The following is a 27,975-nucleotide window of genomic DNA, read 5'->3' on the forward strand; positions in this document are numbered from 1 at the left end:
TTCTTAAAGGGCCAGTGCAGCATTTTGGGAGCCGATTGAACACTAAGTGTTCACGAGGAGCAGCAGATAAACCTGGTAACCTGCCAACCTAAGGAGTAGGGAGACAGTAAAACCAGGGCTAAAACGAAATAAAAAAGCACACCTAATCAGGAAAAGCTACATCAATCAGAACAAAGATCGCAACCAAGCTCGAAGATCATGGCAGACAAATCAAGAAGTCGCCAGATGAGGGCGAGCGAGCTATTGAATGATGAGAATCTCCCCGCAGAGAGTTTGAACCAAAGGAGTAATATGGGAGAAAAAGAAAAGGACAGGACAGTTATGACCATAGTGCGAGAACTGCAACAACAGAAAATATTAGAAATAAAGAAATGGTGGGAGAAAACCATTCTGGAAAAGTACATCGAGTACAAGAGAGTCCCAAGGGGACTGCGGATACTCATCATGCCCACACTAAACGATTTGGATGCAGACTTAATAAAACTGTGGCAAGCTGACCCCAATGAATGTTCCTTTAAATTAATGAGAACTCTCATTATCCATGCGGAAAGAAAATTGGAGAAAATAACAGCGATCATTGAAGCTTTGGATCTAGAACACGCAGATATGCCCTCATCAGAGGAAAATAAGGAGACCATTGAAAATATGGAAAAGAAGGTAGCAAAACATGAACTGGAGGTAGAGAAACGCAAGGCCAACAAATTCACCAGGGATAGGTTGGACTACGCGAATGGTCGAATATATACATTTGCCCGGAAATACGATACTTTGAGGAGTCATGTAGCAATGGATATGAAGACTGGACCGGAGCACATAGAGGTGGTGGATAGCTCTGAATTAATCTCAATTGAGGAAGAAACCAACACTACACCCTTGGATTTTCGCGGGGAGATGCAGTTAGCCCAAATGATCACACGGCAAAGGGGAAGAGGAAGAAACAATGCGTGGGGAAGGGAACAGCAAACCCTCCAAAAGAAACCCCCACCAAAGCCACAACAAGAAGGGGCGGTAAGAGGAGCCAAAGCAAAAAGAGGCAGGGGAAAGCAAAAGTAACTGCAAAAAAACAAACAGTATCAGACAACATAGTGATTAATCTTTCAAGTAAAGAATTGTCTGATACACAATTGAAACTTTTAAACAGAGGACTTTCCTACTGCCCGAATAAGAATATGAATGTTCTTAACACACGCATTGAATTATATAAATTCTGCAGAAAAGTGAAATTAAAAAAACTATTCGCAGAAAAGCCACAGAAAACACCGGAGCACGTGGGACCGAAGGTAACCACATCTGCCATCCGACACAAGGATTTACCAGCGATTGTTGCACTAGCAACAATAAAGGACACAGTCTCCTTGAGTCAAAAGGACCATACGAACACAGTCCAAAAAGATATTGAATTTTGCCAAGAATCAGGAACCCCTACTAACGTAGGAGGTGAGAGTGGTTTAAAGAGGAAATCAAGATTTTGCCCACAGCTTCCCCCAGGAAACAAAGTGGACCTTTTCCCTGAGGTCATGATAGAAGAGACAACAAGGATTGCTGGTAAATCTCTCAACCACAAGAATGAAAAGGACAAAACTCAAAACCTAACAGCAGAAGAATATAGAGCAATGTCTGAACTGAAGAATGACCCCACCCTAATAATAAAAGCATCAGATAAAGGGGGAAATCTGGTTGTGCAAGAATTGACAGACTACATTAAAGAAGCTAATAGGCAATTGGATAATGAGGAACATTACGAACGACTAGAGGTGAATCCACTTGAGAACTGGATGAATGAATATCACTCTCTGTTGTTAGGTTGGAAGGAGAGAGGTCTGATAGACTTCAATGAATATCTATACCTGAAAACTGACAATCCTATTACCGCTACAATATACTTTCTACCGAAAGTACATAAGTGCCTCAGTAAACCACCAGGAAGACCTATCGCCCGTTCCATAGGATCATTGTTGGAAACAACGTCAAGATTTATAGACATCTTTTTAATGACCTATGTAACCGCTCTACCTTCCTACCTGAGGGATACAATGGACTTCTTGAAAAAAATCTCAAAGATTGAATGGAAAACTAACTATCTAATGGCGACCATTGATGTCGCCTCTCTGTACACCTCAATACGCCATAAAGATGGTGTTGAAGTTGTCAAAAAAACTTTGCAAATTAGGTCCATAAGTTATTTGGAACATTCGGCAATGCTTTTGGATATGTTAACCTACTGCTTGACGCATAACGCATTCCTGTTTCTGGGGCAATTGTACCTCCAGAAACAGGGGACCGCAATGGGGACATCATTTGCGCCGACATACGCGAACCTCCTAATGGGAGCATGGGAAACAGCAGTAGTGGACAAAGAGAAGGAGCATGGATCAAATATCAAACTCTGGTGTCGTTTTATCGACGACTTGTTCATCGTGTGGGATGGAGAAAAGGAAAAACTACAAATATTCATTGACTCGTTGGAGGAAAATGAATACAATCTCCATTTCACTTCCACAATCAGCTCGACCAACCTCATCTTCTTGGATGTTGAAATGTACGTGAGTGATAACAAGCTGTGCTCTAAAATACACAGAAAAGCAACCTCTTGTAACAGCATACTCCATGCTAATAGTGGATACCCAGCTAACTTAAAATGGAGTATCCCGTATGGACAAATGCTACGGGCAAGGAGAAATTGCTCAGAAGAGAACGACATGAAAGAAGAGGTTGAGAGGATGGCTCAACGCTTCCGGCAAAGAGGCTACCCCGAGGAAGTCATTAACACAGCACAAAACAGGGGGGTTCTAAAGAACAGAAATTATCTTCTGATTCCTGGTGGCAGCAGGAAGGATCGTGGCAGTGATGAACAAACCTGTGAGGAGGAAGAGACGATTGATCATGGATTTTAATAATCAAAGTAGGGATATGAAAATAGCTCTACGGAAAAATTGGAACATACTGCTCCTGGATAACACCTTAAAACAACAACTAACTCAATATCCAAGCATCACATATAGGAAAACTGTCTCATTTCGTGACATCTTAACTCAAAGCCATCTGACACTGAAGGAACAACCCCCCCAAAAAATCTACGTGGCTGACAACACCGGGCTTTTGGAAGTGTGCCGAATGTAAGGCCTGCGAGCATGGCACAAATGTCAAAGAGTACAAACTACGGAATGGCAAAATTGAAAAAATAAGAGATCATATAACTTGCGAATCTAAATGTGTGATCTATAGGCTGCAATGCCCATGTGGGAAATTTTACATAGGGAGCACAATTAACAAACTAAAACTGAGGATCTTACAACACCTAAGGGCAATTAAGAACAGAGACCCAAGTTACCCCATGGCCACACATTTTGCCAAATACCACAACAGCAATCCAGACCTGCTAAGATATTCAGGGATCAAACTGAGTAAACCATCGGAGAGGGGTGGGGATCGTACTCTACAGTTGCGAAAACTGGAGTCCAGGATGATTCTTGGCATGGGAACTGAACACCCAGATGGACATAATCTGGATGCTGAACTGTTTGTACATCTGTTATGAAATTCCAAACTATGGGAAAAGATTTGAACTAATTGAGAGTGACATTTTGGATCCATTCATGTAAAAATTTGTAAATAGGCGTCAAACTTGAGAAGTCAAGAAAAAGTCATCAAGGGATATGTAGTACACATGGGCAGACATCATGACATGAGTAAAACATCAAAAATGGATGAGTATAAATATCCTTAGTCTGTAAGTGTAGATTGGTGTAATAACATTACCTGGATCTGGTGTTGGGTTAAATGAGTTTAAATGAGTTTAAGATTCCATGGGCTTTTGAAATATTGAATGTACTTCACCGGAACAAAATACACTAGACCATGTAATAACAATGCTCAATCCAGCAGATATACTTGTAATTTAAGATATTGTTCAGGATCCTGGCTGTAAGGGTCATGAACTGGCCATGGTGATTGTAAATAGAATACATACAGGTTGCACCAATTGCGGACTAAGTAAAGGGAAAAAGGATCATGTTTGATGGAGAAAATCTTGAGAAATTGTGGAAATGTATCTAGGTACTTTACTGTGAACAATGGGCCTAAGTTTAATCCTCATAAAAATAAATATTGTACATGATGAAGACATCAATGAAAATTATATGAAATAATTGGTCGAAAAGTTGGAAAAAATCTTCATCATGTCCAATAACAATAGTTGTAGTCCACTAAGGCGATATGAGGAACATATGCCTTGTTGTATACAGTGTGTGTAAATATGTAGATATTTGTTTATATCTATACATAAGCCCTGACTTTTTGTTAAAATGTGTACTTCACAGAAATGTTGAGCAATAATACCGCTCAAATGAAACCATGTAAAATGAGCGAGGTTGCCGGTCTAGATTTTTTTTTAATAGACATGGAAGAGGGTACTTTTACATTGCACTATAAGTTAAGGTCTAGATCACCAGGACTCTATGGTCCAGTGGAAGGCTAGAGTAGCCGAAACGCGTGGGCCGTCCGTTTTCTGATGAGCTGCATCCTGCACATGGTGTGTGAATAATAAAACGTTTTGAAAAACTTACCTTCTGCTGTGCTGTGACTTCTGCGGACAAAGTGAGGAGAATCCAGGAATATATATGTATATATATATATATATATATCATGTGATCAAGTCCCCTGTGAGTGACGAAATGCGTCATGGCGACCATGGTCTGTTGGGAGCAACAGGAATAAATAGCCAACAGTCCGTGCTCTCTTCAGCCGACAAAGCGAGCGAGAAGGGAAGGAGTTGTTTTGTGTGTGTATATATATATTTGACCGTGAGAAAGCTGTGTGTGCACAGCGAAACGCGTCGGTGCTTTATTTCTTAAACATCTGAATGCCATTTGGTAAATAAAAGACGAAGGAAACTATTACTGACATCGTGAGTGCGTCTTCATTTCCCCTTCTTGGAAGGAGAGTTGGACACAAATATATATATATATATATATATATATATATATATATATATATGTGTGTGTGTGTGTGTGTGTGTATATATATATATGTATATATATATATATATATATATATGTGTGTAGCTGTATATATATATATATGTATATATATATACACACACACACATATATATATATATATATATATATATATATATACGTAAATAATATAAAAAAACACTTAATACTTACCTTTACAATACTTTAAAAAACATATGTCTTTACAAAGAAATTTGTTGTAAAGGCGTGTATGGTAAAGGCACATTCAATGTAAAAAACGTGTGGTAATTGCTGTCTCTCCTCTGATTCACATGAACCAAAAGAGAAAGAGGTTGCATAAGTTTATTGCAAAGCATTTCACTAAAATATTTCTGTCTCTGTTGATTTAAAAAGTAGGTTAGTAGAAGTTCTACTGCCTTACATCTCTATATGGCTCATCAAATACTAGTGCATTATCTTCATTAACTCACTCAGGTGTAGAGGAGGATGCCTTCAAGTTTAGCTCCTTTCCTACTCTAAAGACCCTAAATTAACACCACAATATCCTTGGTCATTATACAAGCAATAAAAGTGTATCTGTTCTTGTTCATCAGCTTGGGAAGATCAATGTCACCCAAATCATTGAATCTAGTTAGAGGATGTGTGGATGGGTGGTCCACACTGATGCTCTTAAAGAACTTTATGTTAACACATTTGGCTGACATCACTACTTGTCCTTCTAGTGTTTATATATTGCTAATGAGAGTAACTTCATCACTCTTAAGGGAATATGCATACAAGCAATGCCAGCAATTTGCAGCTTTCCCCTTACAGCCCTACCACCTGACGCTCTCTGTTTTGCTCTGCCCTCAGATCATCCATTGCTCTTCCACTCCATGTTACTCCCGCTGCCCCTTTAACTTGCAACCCTGTCCTTTATTGCACTCCTGCCCCTCCCTGTTAATTTTATTTTTAGAGGAAACATTTTTTTTTCTCCAATTTTTGAGATCCTGCAACTGCAATTTGCTACCGCCCACTCCTTTCACTGAGACATGCTTTTGAACACATTTTGTTCATTTGCTCCGCTGAGATTGGCATCTGCCATCTTTGAACGGGACATTAAAGGGCATTAAAAAATGGCAGCCAAATCATGATGCATGTATGCGCATTTATGGTGACTCAAGTGCGCATATGCAGCGTTATACTGCAGCAACTTTAAAACTTTTGGTTTTGTCAGTGCTGTTCTACATAGGCAAACAAGCATCAGCAAAACCTCTGACAATGCCAAAGGGCTGGTTTATGCCATACAAAGGTGAGAACTGTTGGTTTTGCCACAGCTTGCTATTGGTGCTGTGAGAGGGATTGCCAGAGAGATGCCCTCTTTGTGTTCTTCCAAGCCATACCTACTAGTAGGTGATAGTTGAGAGTTACTTGGAAATGGAAAAAAGAGAAAATATCAAGTAGGATCTAGGGGTCAAATGATAGAGCATAATACATTCAAATGTGTTGGGGGGGCATTATAACTTTGGGGCGCGAGCCACTAAACCATCAGCGAGGTCTGGTCTTTCCCACTCCTGCATAGTCTAGGCGACCACATGTAAAATTTTGCGCCGGTTTTTCTGGGAAGCAACTTCAAGGGTAAAAAGCCTGTGACAACAGGTACACCATCCTATGGTGGGATGGTCATACTTGCCAACAGTACCGATTTGAAGGTAGCCATGAATTAAATGCACCCCTGGAAAGTGAAGCTAGAGGTGTACTTCTAATTGAGAGGAGAACTGGGCAGTGAATGGAGAGAGCTTTAAAGTGAAAGCGGAACATCAAATACGGTAATAAAGACACAATCGGTAGCCATTTTAAGGTTGTATATGACGTTTGTACTGTCTATACCCCCCTCTCTGAGGTGGTGGGGACATGTACGTCTATACTTCTGAGTAACTATACATGTGTAAATGGTAAGTAACCAAAAGTAGTAAAGTTACTCAAATGTTGAAGAGTAAACTAACGTTTAGATTTACGCATGTGTAAGTTTACCTTTGTGATTAGCCCCCTCAGTGATTCTTGGGGGCACTGAAGGTGCAAGAAAGGGGTTCCATAGTTTTGCGGCTTAAATAGAGAAGGTAGTGCCACCTATGTTTTTCTTCCTTTTAACAGGAATTTATAAGACTGGTGCCAGCCCGGAGTAGAATTTTCTGGTTTGTGGGTATTTGGTGATTTTTACTTAAATTAATTTTTTCATATGCCATTTATTTCTGTGTCTGATGCATTGTAACTTGAAAGTGGATTTTTTGCAGTTGACAGTGTAAGGTCATACATAGATCAACCTTACAGATAAACTTGCTGTGCGACAAATTATAAAAATGCAATAAGTGACTAATGAGCAGTCTCAGAAGGTTATTATGGGGAAATAATAGTATTTATCATGCTTCAACAACCCTATATCTTGCAATCACTTTACTCTTTACTCTTAACTCTTCAACGAGATTTGAATAGTATGACTGAAATCTCCAACGTGTTTTTTCTTCCTTTTTCAGCTTTATAATGGGTCATGGTCCCACACTGAGCAAATCAATGGAAGGAGACAAGGTCATCCATGACAAATTCCTTGAATGGTAGGTCTCTTGCTGACGTTAGAAGTCACCTTCAAGTAACCTTCAAGTGTTTCTACTTACTATGTCAATGTGGGCAGTCCTCAGGTGTTTGAAAACAACATTAATTTTCAGTAAACCCAAAGGACCATGGTTCCATGCACTCTACTACAAGGGACACCTGGAGGAGTCGATATATAAGCTTTCACACACACACTCGAAAATAATGATCCTCTGAGATTTTAATCTCTGGGAGAATGGAAACCTTGAGACTGCTTTTAAAGAACTATGCCAAGCTTGTGAAAATACCAACCTACAGCAGCTGGTGTTGCGTCCCACTCACCAGGGAGGTCATGTGCTGGACCTAATCTTCGCCAACAAAAAGGACGTAGTTCTGGGGGAGATACTCCCACTGTGTTGGACAGATCACTTTTTGGTCCTTTTTTCACTAAGGTCAGCCATTCCAAATAAACAAATCCCCAACCCGGTCAACACTTGACTGGGAAGGGAATGATCTAAACTATCAAAACCTAAAGAGCTCCCACGACTTACTAATGGTAGTAGCTTTGATTGTAACAGATCGGTGGATGAGAACTATATGAATCTGTGTGACCAGATGATTAACACATTAGATCGGGTGGCCCCGCTGAAAAAAGTGAAAAGCAGAATAAAGCAGTCAGCTCCATGGTATAATGGGGAGTTGAGGTTGTTGAAGACAAAATGTAAACAGGCAGAGAGAAAATGGAGGAGGAAATATGAGGAGACAGATAAAGCAGCTTTGAAAAAACTACTACAAACTTATAAAGAGATGATGGGTAAGGCCAAAGCTAAATATTATGAGGAAACTATCCTGCAAGCGCCCAATAAGTCCAAAACCTTATTCGGCATAGTAAGAGACATGTCTAATCCTGACTGTGCAAAGAATAAGATCCCAGCTTCACAAGAAGTTTGCAATGGAAAAATTCAATGAAATTATAAATGGTTTAAATACCCCCAGAGAAGTAGAAATTGGCAGTGAAGATGATATGTATGTATCACTAAGTAGCAAAACTCTACATGAAGAGTCTACCAGAGGAATTATGACGACTCTGGAGTCCTTCCAGGTCCCTTCACAAGAAGAATTCAATATAATTGCAGCTGGCCTCTCCTCAGGTTCTCTCTTGGACCCGCTTCCACATAAGATGTGGAAAGTGTTTGGAATGGAGCTCTTCCCGTAGCTCTACCGAATCTGCTGCAAGTCTCTAACTAATGGAACAGTCCCAAACTGGTGGAAAAAGGCAGTAGTGTCTCCTTTATTAAAGAAAGCTACGCTAGATCCTCAATGCCCCTCTAATTATTGACCTATTTCCCTGCTACCTTACCCGATAAAAATCCTAGAAAGAGTAGTAAATCCCTCTCAACATTTGTGGAAGAAAACTATCTTCTAGATGAAGTTCAATTTGGGTTCCGCCCGGGACATGGCACCGAAACTGCCTTAGTGACAATCTTTGATGACCTTAGAATGCGGGCTGACAATGGCCAAACAGGCATACTAGTGTTCTTAGATATGTCAGCCGCATTCAACACGGTCAACCATTAGATCTTGATCAAGAGACTCAAGGAGAATGGTATTGTGGGCAAGGCATTGGACTGGCTGCAGTGCTATCTTCTAGACAGGCAGCAGGCAGTGGCCATGACGCCATTTCTCTCTCAGAATAGCCCTGTAAAGCATGGGGTTCCGTAGGGTTCGGCTATAAGTCCAATCCTTTTTAATTTTTATCTGTGCCCACTTATCTCCCTTATGAAATCCTTTGGCATTGGAGTCATAACTTATGCAGATGATACCCAACTTGTCTTCTTATTTGAGGGCAACAATGTAGTTCCCTTTGGAAAAATTTCATAGCTGTATGCGGGAAACAGCAGGCTGGCTCAGAGATAATTCTCTGCAATTCAATGGCGATAAGACGGAAGTATTATGTTGTGCAGCAAGTAAAGCACCCCGTCCACTGCCAGCGGATTTTTGGCCAGTCCCTGCAAATAAACTCCTGTTGCCTGTTACGACAGCCCTTAATCTAGGGGTACTACTAGATAGTAACTTACAACTGGACTCCCAAGTGAATAAAACAGTGAGCACTTGCCTACCTCTGCTCCGAGCTCTTCGAAAAATACTCCCTTTTTTACAAGCTCTAGCTAGACCCCAACTGGTAAGGAGTATTATTATGAGCATATTAGATTACTGTAATGCCCTACTCCTGGGAACCCCAGTCTCCTTGCTAAAAAAGCTGTCAAGGATACAAGTAATCGCTGCTAAGTGCTAAGCTTGCATTAAACAGACAACGCAGAGCCTCTACCTCGCTTGCTCTAAAAGATCTTCACTGGTTACCCATCGCCAGGAGAGTTCAGTTTAAGGCACTCTGTATTGTTTATAGGGCAGTACATAAAATGGAGCCTAAGCTCTTACATAGGAAATTCCTCTGGTATTCTCCAGCTAAAGTCTCCGTTCTTCTTCAGCCAACCTGATATGTACTCCACATTTTAACACAGCTCATTTGGGCGGCAGATCAATCAGCTTTGTAGCTTCCAAACTCTGGAATGCACTGCCAATCGAGCTTAGGCAAATTGACACTCTGCTACGTTTTAGGAAGGAATTGAAAACCAGACTTTTTCCCAGAGAATAATTTCTCGATCCCCTCGGCCTGGCTCTCATGAATTTCAGTTACACATAGTGTCCTTTTATAGGTAATCACAGCGCCAGGATACCCGTTGGGTGGCAGTCACGCTATAGAAATGCTACTTACATTACATTAATGTTGAGGGCACATACAAGAATGTGCAATCTGGAGCATTCTCTACCTTTCATGTTCAAACCTAACTCCCCTTATTGATTCCTTTAATTAGATCAGTGTAGAGCTAACTTATTGTACAGATTGACTGGAATGTGCTTTAGTCTAATTTCCATACAAAACTCTTTTAGCTTGAAGAGAGCAACAATGAACTTCTGGTTTATCCAGAATTCATTAGATGTTGCCAGAGTTGTTTACATCTACAAGGCTAATACGCATCTAAGCAGATTCTGGAAGATGTGGAGGTCTGCTTGACACATGAGTGACTCAAGTTAATTTTCCAATGAGAAATTCTAGAATCTCCAAATATCCTTTTATGAAATTCTTCCTGTAGTAAAGGGGCTTTCACGCCTGTCACACTATTTAAAACATAAATTTCATTGAACGTTCTACTTTCTGCTCCCTCCCACCTGTTGCGGCTGAAATGTGGAGATTTCGAGGCACTGTTAATCTCCTAAATGGCTGGGAACAACAGTTTCGAATTACAAAAGCAAGATAAAATAAATCAATACGCATCCTGGAGAATTGTGTGAGTAGGCAACTAATCAGTGTCTAAAGCAATCACCAAAAGTTATCTTTCTTGGTTAGTAGCGAGATGGACCATTCTAATTCACCCTTTGATTCTTGAACATGGAGTTGAAAGTCTAGTTCTACTGCTTATAACCAACTACCAAAACTTCTGAATGCTTGTTTTTGCCAGGCCAAAAGAGAAGACTAACGCTGAAGCTAGAGGAACATTTCTCACCAGACTCTTTTGGGGAGAATCGCCCTTTTAGGATGCATAGGAGCCTATTTGCAAGTCCAACTAACTATTGAACATGACTTTAAATCTCAGAGAGTAGACGTAGGATTGCTAACATGAACCTTAGCTACCGTAATTGATGTTCATGCAGGAAAGTGGAAGAAAAGGACAAGAAAAGCGAAATGTAGCTACCAGAGATAAGAAAATGGGGGAGAGACCTTGCAAATAGAGCAATCTTCCTAAATATACTAGTAAAATAGAGGCTGACAAAGTGGTAGTGCACTATGGGTAGCAAACCAGGCATCTGGTTGGCTGCAAAGGAAGATGGGAGCCACAGAGCCAAGGTAGTGGCAGGAGCGAGGACGGGTATGGTGGCAGCGAGTGAGGAAAATGTGGGAAGGGGCAAGAGATACAGATTAAGAGGGTTGGGGCAGCTGCTTTGAGAAGAATCAGAGTTTGGCTGTGAGGGAGAAATTCTGTTAACCTGTTGGTGGGAGAGTGAGAGAAATGTAAAGCTCATATGTTGTCTTTCGTTCCTAAGTACATTCATGTGCAGCCTCATAGCTGAAGAGTACGTTGTAGGAGGTTGAAGCTGGGTGGTAAAAGGCATATTCCACTTTGGTTCTCTGAGTGCTGCAACTTGTGTTATTAATTTTGAGGAGGAGTTCCTCGTGATCCTGAAGACCATGCTCAGGCCCTCGCCCAAGGTATGGTGTCCTGGAATCTGTTTCCAAAACCTAAGGCTCCTCTTTTTGGTAGCTCTGGTGATGTCCCTTTGATCATTCTGGAGCCATCGATGGCGTGTGCCCATAAAAGCCTTAGCTCGTAATCGGGGTGTGCTTCGGACAGGAGGAAAGACACAGGGCACAGACCCCAGCTCTCCTTGCACTAGGATTTGTCAGCCAGCATTTGTGGGATTGTTTAGTAATGTATGCTCAGCAGGCTGGAGTGAAAGCACTGATTCTGTGGTAGGGTGCAGAAATGCTAGCTCTTTAGAATAGTGTAGGGACACTGGGTGGGTGGGATAGTACAGGAGCTGTAGATCTGTGGGATACCGTGTGAGGCTTGGATCTGCGGAGTGTTGTAGGAGCATTAGCTCTCTGTGATAGTATTGGAGCGCTGGATCGATGGCATAGTTTATGAGATCTGAACTTCTGGGATAGTATAAGCCTGGATCCAAGGGATTCCATAGCAGCCTTGGACCTGTTGGATAGTGTAGGAGTCCTGGATTTGCGGGATCACATAGCAGCCTTGGATTTGTAAGATTAGCATTAGACCCTTGGATCTGTGGGATAGTATAGGAGCTCTGGATCCATGGGATTGCATAGAAGCCTCAGATCTGTGAGATAGTGTAGGAGCCGTGGATCTGCGGGACCGCATAGAATTCTGGGAATAGTGAGATAGTATTGGAGCCCAGGATTTGTGGGATAGTGTAAGAGTGCTGGATCTGTGGGATGGAGTATGAGCCATGGATCTATGTGATAGTGTAGGAGCCCTGTATCGCTAGGATAGTATAGGAGCCCTGGATCTCTAGGATTATGTAGGAGCCCTGGATCTCTAGGATAGTGTAGGAGCCCTGGATCTCTAGGATAGTATAGGAGCCCCAGATCTCTAGGATAGTGTAGGAGCCCTGGATCTGTGGGATAATGTACGAGCCATGGATCGCTGGGATAGTTCAGGAGCCCTGAAGCCATGTGATAATATCGGAGTCAAGGGTTTGTGGAGAGTTCTATCGCTTAGAGATGCTTTGGAAGTGCTAGCGTTCTTTACATAAGCCAGCCCAATGCACATTCTCCTCAAAATGTTGCAGTTGCCGCCTGTGGCTAAAGGAGTGCGGCGGGTGAATGTGAGGTGTTATTAGGGAACAATAGATATGTGCTATTGCCATGTGCCATATGCTATTGTACTATTGCCAGTAGTCATGTGATACTGTGCTATTGGGGAACAATTTCTCCTGTTCTGGCTCTACCTGAATTGACTGTAAATGTTCAGTTCCCACTTTTGTCCTGTTACTCTCAGTACTCTCTCCACAATCATGCACTGAATCCTTGCATTATATTTCCACTAGCAGTGTGTAAGCAGTTTAATGCCTGCTAAGATTCATCTTTAGTTTTGTCTTTTTACTATTGTTTTCTGATTTAACTAGAATCTGCATCTGTACTGTTTTCCATCAGTTACATCCAAAGCACACTAATGGCTTCTAAAGTGAAGCAGTGCTACAGGACTTAAATAGATCAACATTGTCAGAGGGATACTGTCGCAGTTGTGCCTATTGGAGTGCAGGGATTATTGACATTAGTCCCTCCTAAACACTGTCTCTTCTCAGCTAATATATGCAGCAGTAGCACATTAGAGGCAGGCAGAGGGGAGGGAGCCAGCAGAAACAAGCATAGATGGCTATCGTTTTAAAGTAGACCCTCTTGCTGTTTAATCCTAGAAATGAAGTGGAGGTGGAATGATACATCCAAAGAACCAATATCATTAAGTGAGAGATGATACTCCACTTGGCTAAGCTAAAAGATGATTGACAAGGGCGTAGCCAATGACTGAGAGAGGCTGGTCAAAGAAAACCAGTGGTTGAAAAGGGTGAATTCAACGCCCACTCTATGTGTATTGTTTGCAGCACATGGGCTTTACAGCTTCCCCGTCAAAGCCAAGATCTAAAGAGAGCAATTTTCTAGCCCTGGATTGTTTAGGTAAGCGACCAGTTACTTATAATGTACTGGCCCTGCTGAATCTTAACTTCAGAGAGAGAGAGCCCTATTTGTATGTGGGGTTGAAGAGTGGCAGTTTTGAATGAACTAATATGACAATAAAGCCAGCAGTAGGAGCACAAAGGTGCATTTTAGACTGTGATCAGGAAGCTGTATGTCTTCATAGCTGGGCTGTAGGGAGAGGAAGAACATGGTTGGTGTACTTATTGAAGGCGAGCACCGAAGAGTATTAAAAGGCAAAAATAACCACTTGGCACTGTTTTCTAAATCCCCAGTTTCATGAAAGGTGAGTTTTTTAGCGTGTGTCTTTCTGTAGCATTAAAATTGATTGTTCTGAAAAGTGCCAATGAGATATCAGACACATTTTTCAGCAAACCCTACTCCTTCTAGCCATCTACCACCTTTCCCCTTCCAGTGTCATACATCCAGTAACTGAGCTGCAACTACTGTCTTATAGTTGCTAAAATCTATTTAATTGTGTAACATTGAAGATTTGTGGCAGCCCCGGCGGGATGCCAGGCCACCAATGCAAAACATTGTTTTTTACCAGTAAGGAAATATGGAGAGCTATGTGCAACATGAAGGTTAAAGGTCATGCAGGTCTGAAAAACCTGTACATCGTTCCAATGTCAATAAGTTGAGAGCCGATGCATTGGAGTGTACTCGGATAATGGGTCACTTTTACTCTAGAAACTCCTTCTTATTCTCAACCTATGGTAACCTGCAGACTAGTCTAAGGACTGGACACTGCTCTGAGAGCTAGTCTAATCAGAGAAAGCCATGCCTTCCTAGTACAAGTTATATGTAGTAGTCAACACAACTTCCACTGCTCCTATTGAGTGGATACACACGCTTGATGGCTGAGCATCATTCACATTTTCCAGCAAATCCTTGGAAGAGGTTGGTGGAAAGACTGGAGGGATGTCAGACAAGTCCTTCTATTACATTTCTGGCTGGTCATCAAGGCCTGTCCCTGGGTATCCTCGCGTATGTCAAGAAAGAACGGCCTACATGGGAAATCAATCTACTCTCATTGTCTTATTTGGGTATCACTAATTGTCCAAAATAGTTAGGTCTTAGATGCAACAAAACTACTCACGTTTGATTAGGATTTCAAATCTCATAAGCTCCTGAGAAGAACTTCCTGTTGTCAGGTAGGGCGTTAATGGTTTTGAAGAGAGACTTCCTTTTGACACCTTTGGACCTATAAAAAGAAGCCTTATCCAGCAACACTTGGCGGTCACTCCACTGACCATTTTTTCAGCTCCATTAGAAAGATCAGCTCCCACTCTCAGTTATAAATTCATGAATATGTGTCATAAAGCTCTACTCCATTTTTGAAGAATTATATAGAATCATTTACCCAATATCTATTGGGTGTGTAGAAATCGTCCATTGCTCTAGAAGCGCATTGTTGAGTGAATTAATAAACATATCTTATTGTGAGATAGGTCTTTATGAATTGAATGAATGGACGGAATAAAGCAGGCACCTTGGCGCTGGCATGTTCTAGGTTGTAATTCATGAATCTAGTCCTTTATTGAGGACAGGACTAAAAGTATTACTTGGTCCAGAATCCTACAACCTTTAAACTTTCGGTTCCACATTTAAAGACTGTTAAAGTAATTATTGCTTTTGTACAAGGATCTCACCAATATTCTCTGTAGGCAACAATTGAACTCCAAATAAACAGCGGTGTTTGCTACTTTGTAGTTTATTTCAAGCGATAACAGGCAATTTGAGTATTAGCAATATGGCACCTTAATAACTTTTGATGTGCATTAGGCAAATGAGCATTGAGTTTTGCCATTTTCAGAGCACCCCGTATCAATACTGGCACCAAATCGACCCAACCTATGCTGCTACTGGCGCTTAAGTTGCGGCTGATCCCACGCCCTACAGGACTGGAGGGGCCGGGGCTGGTTCCATAGATCTACACTTTACTCTCAATATGGATGGGATTGATTTAGGGGCAGCATGGATCAAAAGTGCCTCTTAAAATTACATGATTTTGTTTAGTCGGGTGAGCTTCATAGTATTGTTTATCAGAGACATCTTTCATAGTTTTAATGTTGCTTACAGAGAAGCAGCCAATAGGCCCTGTATAGGGAAGATGTCTGGGGAGGTAAACATGTGGCACTGATATTGTAATGAGGTAGCGAGGGCCGGCTTTAGCACTGGTGGTACCCAGTGCGACAATCTTTGTTGGTGCCCCAATTACTTGTTTTTCCACAGATTCCCTCTTCCACCCGCCAACAGTGCCCCTCTCCCACAGCTATTTTATTTGTTTATAGCACTACTCATACCAGTGCAGGGTGTCCGATCACTTTATATCACATACACATTATACTGAGACAATGGATCATACGTGTGTAAGTCAGTGCATAGAAAATGTTACATAAGACAAAGAGGACTACAACGTGTAGGAGTCCCGTGTCATCCATAGTAGCAGGAATTATAGTTTAAAAGTGCTTGCTCTGAAGGAACACAAACTCAGGATTTTAAACACATCACAGTGGTTGGCATTGGATTTACTAATTAGAATTCATTATTAATTTCTATCCAAATAGACACGTTTTAAGAAATTTGAGATGAGGAAAGACTAGAGAAGAAAACTGAATTGTTTAATTCTATGCCTTGCATTTGCATGTTCATAGTGCACTGTGCTATATAGGATTGTAAATTATGAACTGCAAGTAACAAAAGGATCTCTCTGACAAAAGCAGTGACCCACTATGCTAGGTGAATACAATTGAATTCTGTGAACTGTATGGTGCACCTTCATTGCAGCAGACACATTAACCCACTGTGCTACTTTATGGTGAGTCAAAACTGCCACTAGACAAAACTGATCTCTCTCCAGCAGATACATTAATCACCAGAGTTGAGCCCTTGACATATTTATTATTGCCTGAAAAGTGGTGTGCAGTCCAGGAACTGTGAAGCAAGAAGTGCTCAAGCTCTTGATTCAAAGCGCTGATGTCACTGCATTGTAGAGGAGGAGAGGAAAGCTTAATTAATTAGCAGTGGCAGCTGGAGGGTCACTGCATCCTGTCAGAAAGGTGCAGTTCCAAACAGGAATGTCTTCTGGTGTCTCTGGAGCAAACAATGGCCTTTGTTCCTGAGTAACCTTCCGCTCAAGAGTGTGAAATACCTTCTCAATGGCCTTCAAGACCAGATCTGGCCAGAGCAATGTAGCTGCTACTGAGGGAAAGAATGCCCAGTGACCCAGTGCTTTCACCATCTTGGAAAATAATGTCTTCTGCATCAGGCCTGTAAGCATGATCTTCATGCTGGGCCGGTGCAGTGCTTTCATCAAGTGTCATGCTTCCGCATTACCCAATCAGGTGCTTGGCTTAATCACTTCTTTCCAAGTCCATGTACAGCCGAAGCATTTTTTCATAGATTAACTTTATACAACCTAAGCATTTCTTCGTAGATTTACTTCATACAACCTAAGCATGTCTTCGTAGATTTACTTTATACAACCTAAGCATGTCTTCGTAAATTTACTTTATCAACCTAAGCATGTCTTTGTAGTTGTACTTTATACAACCTAAGCGTATCTTTATATATTTACTTTATCAACCTAAGCATTTCTTTATAGATTTACTTTATCAACCTAAGCATTTCTTTGTAGATGTACTTTATTTTGGGGCTTCCTTCTGTATGACATGGGTTTTGGATGCTCAGGGCACTGAAGAACATTCGCTGAAAGTGAATACCTCAAAAGAATCTAGAGGGAGAATGGTTTAGGAATGTCCCATTGCTCTTTATTATCTATGCGCTCTCTCCTTAACCCTGACTTCTCTATGTGGGTGGCATGGTGCTGTCAGAATGATGTTTTAGGTTAGCCTTAGTGGCATGGATTGAGCCTGAACTGATATTACATGTGTCCTGTTGTGTCTTCTCAATAGGGCGGAGCAGTACGGACCTGTATTCCGGATTAATATTTTGCACCGGGTCACTATATGTGCTATAAGTCCAGGAGCTGTTAAGGTAATAAAATAGCTTGATTATATCTTCCTAGCCCTACCACCTCCCCACCTTGCTTTACTTGTTTCTTCCCTCTGTCTTCCATTGGTGATGGGTGCTGAAGTGAAGACAGATGTCACTTTTTGTCCATGCTCTCTGTTAAATTACTGTCTTACTACTGTTCGTATTATGTAGGTATAGATCAGCTCAGTATGATGTCAGCTTTAAGGCTGTCTTCCCTAATGTCATGATGCTTTTGTTTGTTTCCGGTGCTTTGAATCTGTTTTTCAATGGCAATTGCAGGTACATACAAAAATGAACATACAAGTAACCCAAAAATATAATGCGTTGTTACTTTTCTGTTTCTGGACAATTGTCGATTCCATTTACTAAACATTTGTTTCGTTTGGGGGAATAGTACGTCGTAAGTAGTGATTGTAACACACTGCACGTTTACACTATTAAAGGCCTTCTTTGTGGTGCACTTTTAACTTAACGCTATCATTCCCTTACAGGAATTCCTTATGTCTCCAAAATACCTCAAAGATCCATTTGTTTATGACAGACTGTTTTCCTTGTTTGGAGTACGGTAATGTAAACCATTTGACTTCTAAGAATCATTGTAAGAGCTAAGAAGCCAGTAGGCTTTGGGTCAGCTCATTGCCAATTTATTGATTTGTTTTCCTGTCAACTTCATTTGCATACTTGTTATTCTGGGAGTTTCCTTCTTTTGAGCAAAGCTTCTTTACCATCCTTTTGATTGGGTGGCTTGTTTCTTTCCATTACTTACATTATATATATTTTTTTACGTTTAGCACTTCATGCACATGTGTATTCTTGCTCTCGTCCCCTCCGCCCTGTGGGGTGCTACCCGCTCTCTTTCCCACTCTTGCACTTCATTTGCTCTCCAATCCCCAGGTCCTTCAACAATTCCCCAACCCTGATAGGTCTCACTTTGCATCATGTAATGTGACCACATGCATCACCATGTTGCTTCAAACATTGCAGACTACTGAAGAGCATAGAAAACGTAGAAAATATTATTTTCTAAACTTTCCGGGTACTGCCATGTTTCGTTGCCACTTGGCCTCACGCAACATGGCAGCCAACTAGAGAGTATATAAAACAATGATTTTTTAATCATTTTATTTTTATATTAGTCTAACACAAACTTTTTATAGCTTAGGTGCTTTATTGCATCATTGAAATTCGCATAAGAAAACTGTCTTGTGACAGGACATATCCATGAAGAAACATCTAGGCCACCTCGTTGCCCCATTGACTTCTAGCAGTTTCACAACGTTTCCATACCTGCAGAAGAAACAAGGGGATGGGGGCACCCGTCAACCGTCAACTAAATCCACTATCTTTTTCACATTTGCCCCATTACTTTTTATATATTTCTTGGGCACCCTCTACTCCCATGCACACGTTTTTCCTCTGACCAACACTAATCCATGTTGGCTTTCTATTTTTTATTTAATGTTGAAACCTCCTTACGGCCCCGGACTCGAGCAATGTCTCTACATGCTGTCATTAGTCCCATGGTTCAGAATTTCTTGAGTTATGCTGAGGGGGCCTCTTCTGCTAATACCCATAGTAAGGAAAATTGTGACCTCCTTCCACACCCGCTACTTGTGCTAGGCATCCTTTGAGCCCAAAACCTCTCTAATTTGTGACACTTTCATATCGTATAAAATGAAATGCTGTCTTGTCCACAGTCTCTTAAAAGAAGTTGATTGCAGCTCATGAAAATCTTACTAGTTGGACCATGGTATATTCGAACCTCTGCAGTATTTTAAACTTTACCTTGTATATTAGACCCTGTGCAGTATTTTAAGCTGTATCTCGGGAAAGCATGCTCTGATCAAAACTTTTCTGGGGCATTGGATCACCCTATCCCATTCTCAATCTTCCATAGCACCCACGACGTTCTCCCATTTGTCCTTTAGCATGTCGGGTATATCATTTATCAGAGTTTTATATGTCATCGTGGTGGCATTTTTTTTAGGCGGGGCTTCCAATAACAACAGGGCTTGTAGCCTGGAGTACTTGTTTCAGTGCGCAAGCCCCCAGTAACAACTGCATGAACCAAAGGTTTGGATCACTGGGAGTGTATTTCCTCGTGAGTCAGGAAACTTATCATTTGATGTTCAATCCAACTTTTGATCCACATTCTTATATCTGCACTCCTTGCTACACCTAAGTCTTTCTGCCGTCAGGAGTAACAGTGCTGAGGGGTGGACAAGGCTTTTAGAACCTTAGATCCATCCTCTATAGTGTCTCTGGCAGGTACAAGCCAGGATGAAGCTTTGATTGTACACATGACTCCTCTTGGAGACCGCAAGTTACACAGTCACATACACCTAAGTGAGATCCCTAGGGGAAGGTTCGAAGGGTTGATGACAATGCCTCTTTGCTTATCCTATTTTACACATACAACTGTACAAATCATGGGAACCTGTAGAGAACGCTAGGTGCTTAGTCAATCGCTACCTTAATGCTAGAACTTAATATAGATGCAAGACATAGTGCATCATAATTTAACAGGTGAAACTCATCTGTGGTCCTAAGCTCAGCTTCTAATTCAAGCTATTCTAGCCAGACACATCAATCACACTATTTTCTGATGTTCCAATTGAATTTCTGCTGACACAGACACAAGACTCAAAACCATACATCTACATTCACCTTGTGTGTTTAGTCATCACAAAAACAGCTGCTCTCGCCTTGTACTGGTGGAGGAAAGCGTTCAATTTCCCATCCATCCCTCTGATGTAATATACTATTTAGGGGCAATAGCATCAAAGTTTAGACTTCCTACAACAATTTTGCTACCTTGTATTCCGTTATACCATTAAAAGATAGCTCATTGCTCAATCCTTTCTCCTTCTGTATATTAAGCAAATCTGAGTATTACATTACACACAAAGCATGGGGCAGGGTGTTACTGTCTGATGCACCCATTGCATAGTGCACTATTCCACCACCTCATGGCTGGGTCTGAAAATGTCCCAAGTACTAGAAGTCAGATTTTTATGCCCTGAGGCATATGGAACAGAGGTGTTCTATTCTTGGGTCAAATTCCCACCTGCAGATGCACTCACACATACATCTCATTCATATACTCCGGATGAAATACCAGAAGAATACTGTCCATACCAGGACATAGAAGTCCAGTTAACTTACTAAGAACATATGGTTTAAAGGCGCCCTCCCCATACCACAGAAAGAGTGAGACTCGGTCCTCTCAGCAGAGAAAAAGCGACTTGGCCAGCCCTAGCTGCTTGCACACTGCATCCAGACATTGACACACTGCCCGCAGTAGACTTACGTCCACATTGCAAAGAAATAATAAAACTTTACAGAAATCTTACACAGTTCCTAATGCGAACACTCACACTTCAACCTACAAGGGTTACTCAAACAGGTCAACTACAAGGGACCGCAAAGAAAATCCCCCCACAAACGCTGATTGCGATTATGGGAAGAATGCCCTCTAAACGTGAGCAAATGCCATTCTGGATAGCACAGGAAATAGCACAATTTGAGGCAGTTTTTCCACATACTGGCCCGCAAGAAAAACAGAGAATACTGACAATTTGCTGGCCAATGGGGATAGCTCCCCCGATAGAGGATTGTACCACTTGGGGTGCAGTCTTTGCTACCTTTTATTCCTGGACACATGATACCCCCTCAATAGCAGACATATCAGAAGTATTGAAACAAATACAGAACGAGTGCGGGCAGAACCTGCCCTGGACTTAGGGATGAAATTACTAGGCAGTAGCCAACGCCTGAGGGAATGCACTCCTGCACAACAGGAGCGAGAATTACCGAAAATTATCGAAGAAACCTATGCTTCGCTGGGAAGAGATAATTTGGGAGCAAGACCTGTGAAACTACAATTAACGGTTAATCATGATAAGGATAACTCAAAGCAAGCACCCGATGTAGGGATTCTGCTCAGACTCAGAACTGTGCACAGAGACCCAGGACCTCAGTGAATTGTGGTGGATCAAAAAACTCACCTCAGTACCTAGAAATCCTAACCGACCAGCATCAGTGTCACATTAGCTCTTCGTCCTATAGCAAAGTAACCAAAGATTAGACAACCCAGAACATGCGACTTAGGTTATACTCAAATGGTGGGAATCAAGAAAACTCTTTAGTTTGTTATTCTCATACCAGTCCACAACATGGGTAAAAAAGAGACACTGTAAAGTTTAAAATGTTTATTTTTAACGTCGTGCTCTAAGACGCAGTATTTTTGTGAGCATAAGCAGGCATATGATTGAAAACAATACAAGCAGCATTGTCACAATTCCATAAAACACAAAAGGGGAAATCATATTATAATGATGGTGGGAACAGGTCCAATAGTGCCTTGTATGCCACTCCCCTAGCTAGGAACTATGTTTAATAAAATATAGAAGGTCTCTTAGGTTTGTGTGGGGGACCCCATATTTCTAAGATCAGCAGGAGTATATCACATCAGGATCTGCAGAAGCTCTCTGTCTATCTGGAAATGGAATTCTTTCAAGTGTGTAAATTCCAGCTAACTGCAGCTGCTTGTATGTTGTGGCTAAGTGTGAGCCGATCAGTCCGAACAACAGCTAAACATTGTTATGATAACCTTGGAGGCTTTAGAACTCACTGTGCAGACTAAGGTCGCAATGTAAGTCTAAAGATGTTGAAAACAAGCCCTTCTCATGTGAAGATATTCACAAATTCAAAACTTGCAATCACAGCTACCTGCAGTGTCGCATGCAAAAGCGGCAAAAAGGCAAAACAGTGTTTAAACTTCTAATAAGCTTATGCGAACATAACAATGTGCGCAAGCAGAGGTCTGCCCTCACTACACTGAATCTTCTAAAAAAGAAGTGGGAAAATCAAAAATCAAAAAACAAGCAGAATGAATCACAATCAGGGGGTGGGTCTCCTCAACAGGAACCCTCCGACAGGAAATATAACCTTAGGAACCGTGATACTATTAAGGAACCCGACAGGTATCAGGCTACTGATACACGTCCCTCCTGTTCCTTTGAGGGTTTATCCAAAAACTTCGAGAGAGAAGGACGGTCTGAACGCAGATCAGAAGAGCGAGCAAAACCATGAGACACATATCACACTTTTACATTATCAAACAAGAAGATAAACCAAAATCTAAACCTCAATTTAAAAAGAAGAACGTAGCTGGCCTTAAAATAAGAAATGCCCTGGCTACTGAGGACTCAACTTCTGAACAGGGAATGGGCTCTGACGAAGCTAGACAGCGCAGCAGAAGTAACAGGAGCTCGCCAGAACCTGATGGAATTTCAGGTAACAGCAGCATTGAATGAGCCTATCACGGTGGAAACACCTGATACATGTGTAAGTGTCCCCCATCATTTACACAAAATAACGCTCTAAATTAAGGGGAACATACCCTGAAAAGTGAAATGTCTCTCTTGGGAGAACCTGACATACGTATTCAGCATAATTCGTGCTAAAAAGATTGGCCACCTGAGTTTGTTATGGATTGCCCAAAGGAAGAAACTGTAATATTACCAACCTTCACCGACCTGGTTCCCGAGTCACTAAAACATTCATATGCGCAGGAGTGGATGGCAGAACTCGCTCCTACATTATATCCCAATCATGTAGGGTGGGGTGTTAAGTCACCTCACCATGAAATCCCAGTTAAAAGTACTCCAACTCAACAGAGACAGTACCCAATAAAACATGACGCGAAAAAGCAAGTCATGGATATCCTAAATCAACTTGAATATCAAGGTGTTATTGAAAATTGCACCTCTTCATTGAATAATCCTTTGTTTCCCGTATGAAATTCAGACAGTCTAGTTTTAGACTACCGATACTTGAACGCATGCACGAAGGTATTTGCAGTACAAAATGTACACAGTGCTGCATTAATGAATAACAGTGTGCTGGAGAAATACAAAACAACACAAGATATCTCAAATGGATTCTTTTGCCAAAATATAGTGCCTGAGAGCAGATACTTGACAGCATTTTCGGCCCTAGGCTATGAGCGTCAATTATTTAGATTGCTCCAAGGGTCTAAGAATAGCCCTGGGTTGTTCTGAGCAAGAGTATCAGAGTTGTTTCAAAATGTTGATGAGGAGGCATTGTCCTATGTAGACGATATTTATCTGAGGGACAATGAATTATTGGATAGTTTGAATAGGGTGAACAGCATAATTCTGGGGTTCGCCTCTGAGGGCTACAAATTTAATTAAAAAAAATCAAAAACTGCCCATCTCAATGTCTTATTTTCAGGATATGAGCTCTCAAGTGAAGGGAAAAGCCTAGCAGCCAATTTATTGGAAAAGTGTTCGCTGCTCCATTCGCCAAAGACTCTGAAATATCTACAGTCCATTTTTGGATTCCTAAATTTTGGCAGAACATACATTTTGGATTATGCAGAAAAAGTAAAACCTTTCTACAACTTAATAAGACCTGATTTTTAGGTCTCATGTGGCGTCGGGTGCGCACATGCGCACACGAGCTCGCGAGATTTAATGACTTCATGTGTACTTCACTAGCGAGGGTTAAGCCCCGACCCTCTTCTCCATTGGCTGGCCTCCTAAACGGTGGTGAGCCAATGGAGAAGAGGTCCTAGTGACGTTCTTCTTTTCATCTAAGCCCCGTCCTTTTCGGATTGGGGGGTGTGTTTTTTTACTTTCTTTCTAGGCTGTAAACAGCAGTCAAAAACACGCCTCCCAGTCTGAAAAGGACGAGGCTTAGATAGAAAGAAGAACCATTTGTCTCTAAGCCCTGTCCTTTTCAGACTGGGGGGCGTGTTTTTGACTGTTTACATCCTAGAAAGAAAGTCAAAAACACGCCCCCCAGTCTGAAAAGGACGGGGCTTAGAGACAAGGCCTTTTTGGCCGGGGCCTTCTTGATGGGGACTTTGGCTGGCATGTTTGTACACTCTGCTCACACTGCCACTGTCAGGACTTCAAACTCCGAGCGAGCTCCTTGACTTTAATTTATATAGACACTGCTGCAGCGCTTTACCATATGTTCTGCAGGGCCCACCTCCTCCAAAATCCTTTTTCTAGTCACAGAGGGCGCGTACGGTTCCCTGTGACAAAAATAGACCGGCGGTAGTGTGTGCAATATTGCAGATACCTAAGGAAATTCTCATCCTCGCAGGTTTTCGGTGCACGTTTAGTGATCAGAATTCTTTCACTATAGGAAATAACATCCGCCATGCGTATCAATCTAGGTGCTAGGTTGAGTGCACCAGTGACACGGGTAAACAAACAGCAGCGCAGGCACAAAGCATCACTTGATTCTCAGTGTGTAGCATTATTTGCATATTCCATCAGCAGCCTCGCTGTGTACTTGCAGCAGGCATACAGACATATTTTGTTTCAATGCATTATGTTCTTTTAAAGGTATCAATTATTTGGCAACCTCTCCTTTCATCTTTGAACAAATACAACCAAAAGCACATGAAAGAGTAATACCTTACAAGTTATTGTACCGTTAGCAGTAAATATTCCAGCATGTATTGACTCTACCAAAATGAAGGAAACCTTTAAAAGAAACATACATGAAAACCTTTTACGACTCTTTGTCTCAGGCCACGCCCACAGAACTGAATGGAAATTATTTCATAAAGTGCTTCGAGAACCATAATGAAAAACGTGCCCTCTCTTCTCCTTGCTTCTCTCGTGCCCTCTCTTCTCCTTGCTTCTCTCTTGCCCTCTTTTCTACTTGCTTCTCTCTTCTCCTTGCTTCTCTCTTCCTCCATCATTCGACCCCCTCCACATTTCTCTCACCAGTCGGTTTTGCTCATCGGTCCTTTCCTCTCACCCTTGTCGTTCTTCCCTTCCCTCATTCATTCCATTGCCCTTTCGATGTTGCCGTCTCACTTTGCCCCTTTCTCCCTCTCCCTGCTTTGCACTCTTCTCTTTTCTGTGCCTCGCCTTCGTTTCTCTGCTCCCCGTCTCCCTGCCTGCCACCCTCCGTAACGTGCCTCTCCCTCCTCATGCCTCACTCTTACCCTCTTCACTGCCCTCTCCCCCTCTACTCCCTGTGCCCCCCCCAGGCGCCCCTTGTTTTCCTCTCTCACTGCCTGTTTACTGGCTCTCGCTTTCTCGGTCTCCCCCTGCCCTGACTCTTTTCTCTGCCTCTCCAAACTGTCCCCTGTGCACCCTCTGCCTCTTTCTCTCTATCCACTCCACCTCACGTCCCTCTCTTTCTTTAAATCCAGTGTTGTCTGAGTTTCCTCCTGTCTCCCCTTTGAATTTAATGACCCATAAATGCCTACTTTCTCTGCCTTTCCCGTTCTCTCCCCTCCTTGCTGTCCTTTCTTCCTATGCCCCCTCGTCTCTGTTTCTTCCTCCCCGGCTCTCTTTACTGTTTCTCACCCTCTCCGTGCCTTTCTCTCTCCGAGGCCTCTCCGCCCGAGACACAGAGATCATACCAGCGAGTGGTCACACTGAGGAGAAGAACCCGGAGGAGTGTGCATGTACGGGCGTGAGTGCAGCAGCGTGTGACGGTTGGAGGAAGTAATCAAAGCAGAGAAATAGCCTTCTCTGGGGGGTGGGGGCAAGAAGTAAATTAGGTTGGCTGGGTTTTAAGTGGGATGAAAAAAACTGGTGGTCTCTCAAATAGGCGTGGCTAATAGAATTAAGGGAGTGGCTTAAAACATGTAAACTAAAAGTCTGTGCTTAATAGTATAGTGTGCCGCCCGGCCTGTATTTGGCTGTTTCTGTCATTACATCCAGATATATGATAAAAGTAACATATCTACAACAAGTTGAGACTATTGACTTTGTCAATAGTTGTAAGATAAATAAGCAGCAACTATAGGTTGCATATAATATTGGAAAAACTTCGACTTCAAATTGTAAAAAATAAAATTGTAAAATTGTTAAAAAAATTGTAAATTGATACTTGTATAGCGCACTACTCACCCGCAAGGGTCTCAAGGCGCTTGTACGAATACCGCTGTGGAACCCATCCTGGCTTTCCCTGTGAGGTGTCCACTCCTGGCCACCCCCAAGGTGGAGGCCAGGCATCCTTAGCGTTGTGGGGGCCATTGTGGAGATTAAGCAAGCTATTGCCCAGAGTTGCAGAGTGGGACTCCATGATTGGAATAGGCACCGAGGCGAGAATTATCAGGTCTGTGAAATTTTGAGGCCAAGGCGTGGAATTGAACCCTGGTCCCGGGCTAGACCTCTCCATCAGGGTCTGCCGCTCTAACCATTGAGCCACACTTCTCCACTTAAAGCCCTGGTGACACCAAGACAATGACCAAGACAATGTTGCCGCTCCTTAGTTTCAAAAAGAGAAGGGAAATCCAGAGAGAAAATGACTCTCTTTAAAGGATTCCCCTTACCCTACAACGCTCACCTGGCATGACCTCATGCCGTAACTTCTCCACTAATGAGAAGTGAGCAGTGTGAGCACGTGCACATCAATGCTCAGCTATTGCCATTGTAAATGACAATGCCATTGATTTATCAGTTTTCATAACTAACACATAAATAAAAAAATTGTCATTTACAATGCCAATAGCTCTAACGTTTGCAAAGGCGAGACCTTTGCATTGTAAATGCTTGTTCAGTTCGTCATTGAACACAGGAACACACAAAAATTCTCAGTTCCTTACAAGCTGACATGCTAGCTTCCAAACACTTCCAAACACGAGTAAACACTATGAACTTGGTGATCCGTGTAATCGCTGGTCAATCCGGGTACACGTACCTCACCTTCAATGAAGGTGAAACTGTATCCATTGCATACAAATCTCATTTGTACGCAAACGCTGAAATGCGTTTTGCATCAACTTAAAAAATACTGACTTCTGTAGTGAGAGAAAGAGCATTAGCACAGGGGAAACGCATAATTGTCGTGACTCCAGTACCAACCTTAGAGGCTGTTACAAAAATGAGTGTTCCAAACGCAAGCACTTCGTCCACGATGGATACAATGGTCTAACTCTCTCACTGCAACAAATGTAGACTACAAATTTGACTCTATATTAAAAACACAAGAATTCCTGCAGTACACCAAGAATATCCTCTCCCGAATGAAATAATACCTCTATATCAGTATAAATACATAATTTACACTAATTGCTCTGCTCAGCCAGCCGTAGGAAGTAAACAGCAATACAGCGCTGCATGTCAATCAATCAATCAATCAATCACGATT

General features: G+C 41.9%; 1 protein-coding gene across 1 annotated transcript in view; it reads left to right on the forward strand.

The window, feature by feature from the left end:
* The window catches only part of LOC144781276 (cholesterol 24-hydroxylase-like), a 219,624-nt gene that overhangs the window by 31,565 nt on the left and 160,084 nt on the right, over positions 1–27,975 (forward strand). The window contains exons 2-4 of the mRNA XM_078660025.1: positions 7,493–7,570; positions 17,742–17,823; positions 18,315–18,388. Coding sequence (XP_078516151.1) covers positions 7,493–7,570; positions 17,742–17,823; positions 18,315–18,388 — 234 coding nt within the window. The remainder of the gene's footprint in view (positions 1–7,492; positions 7,571–17,741; positions 17,824–18,314; positions 18,389–27,975) is intronic.

The sequence above is a fragment of the Lissotriton helveticus genome, chromosome 9 (assembly GCF_964261635.1).
Source record: "Lissotriton helveticus chromosome 9, aLisHel1.1, whole genome shotgun sequence".
NCBI classification, from domain to species: domain Eukaryota; kingdom Metazoa; phylum Chordata; class Amphibia; order Caudata; family Salamandridae; genus Lissotriton; species Lissotriton helveticus.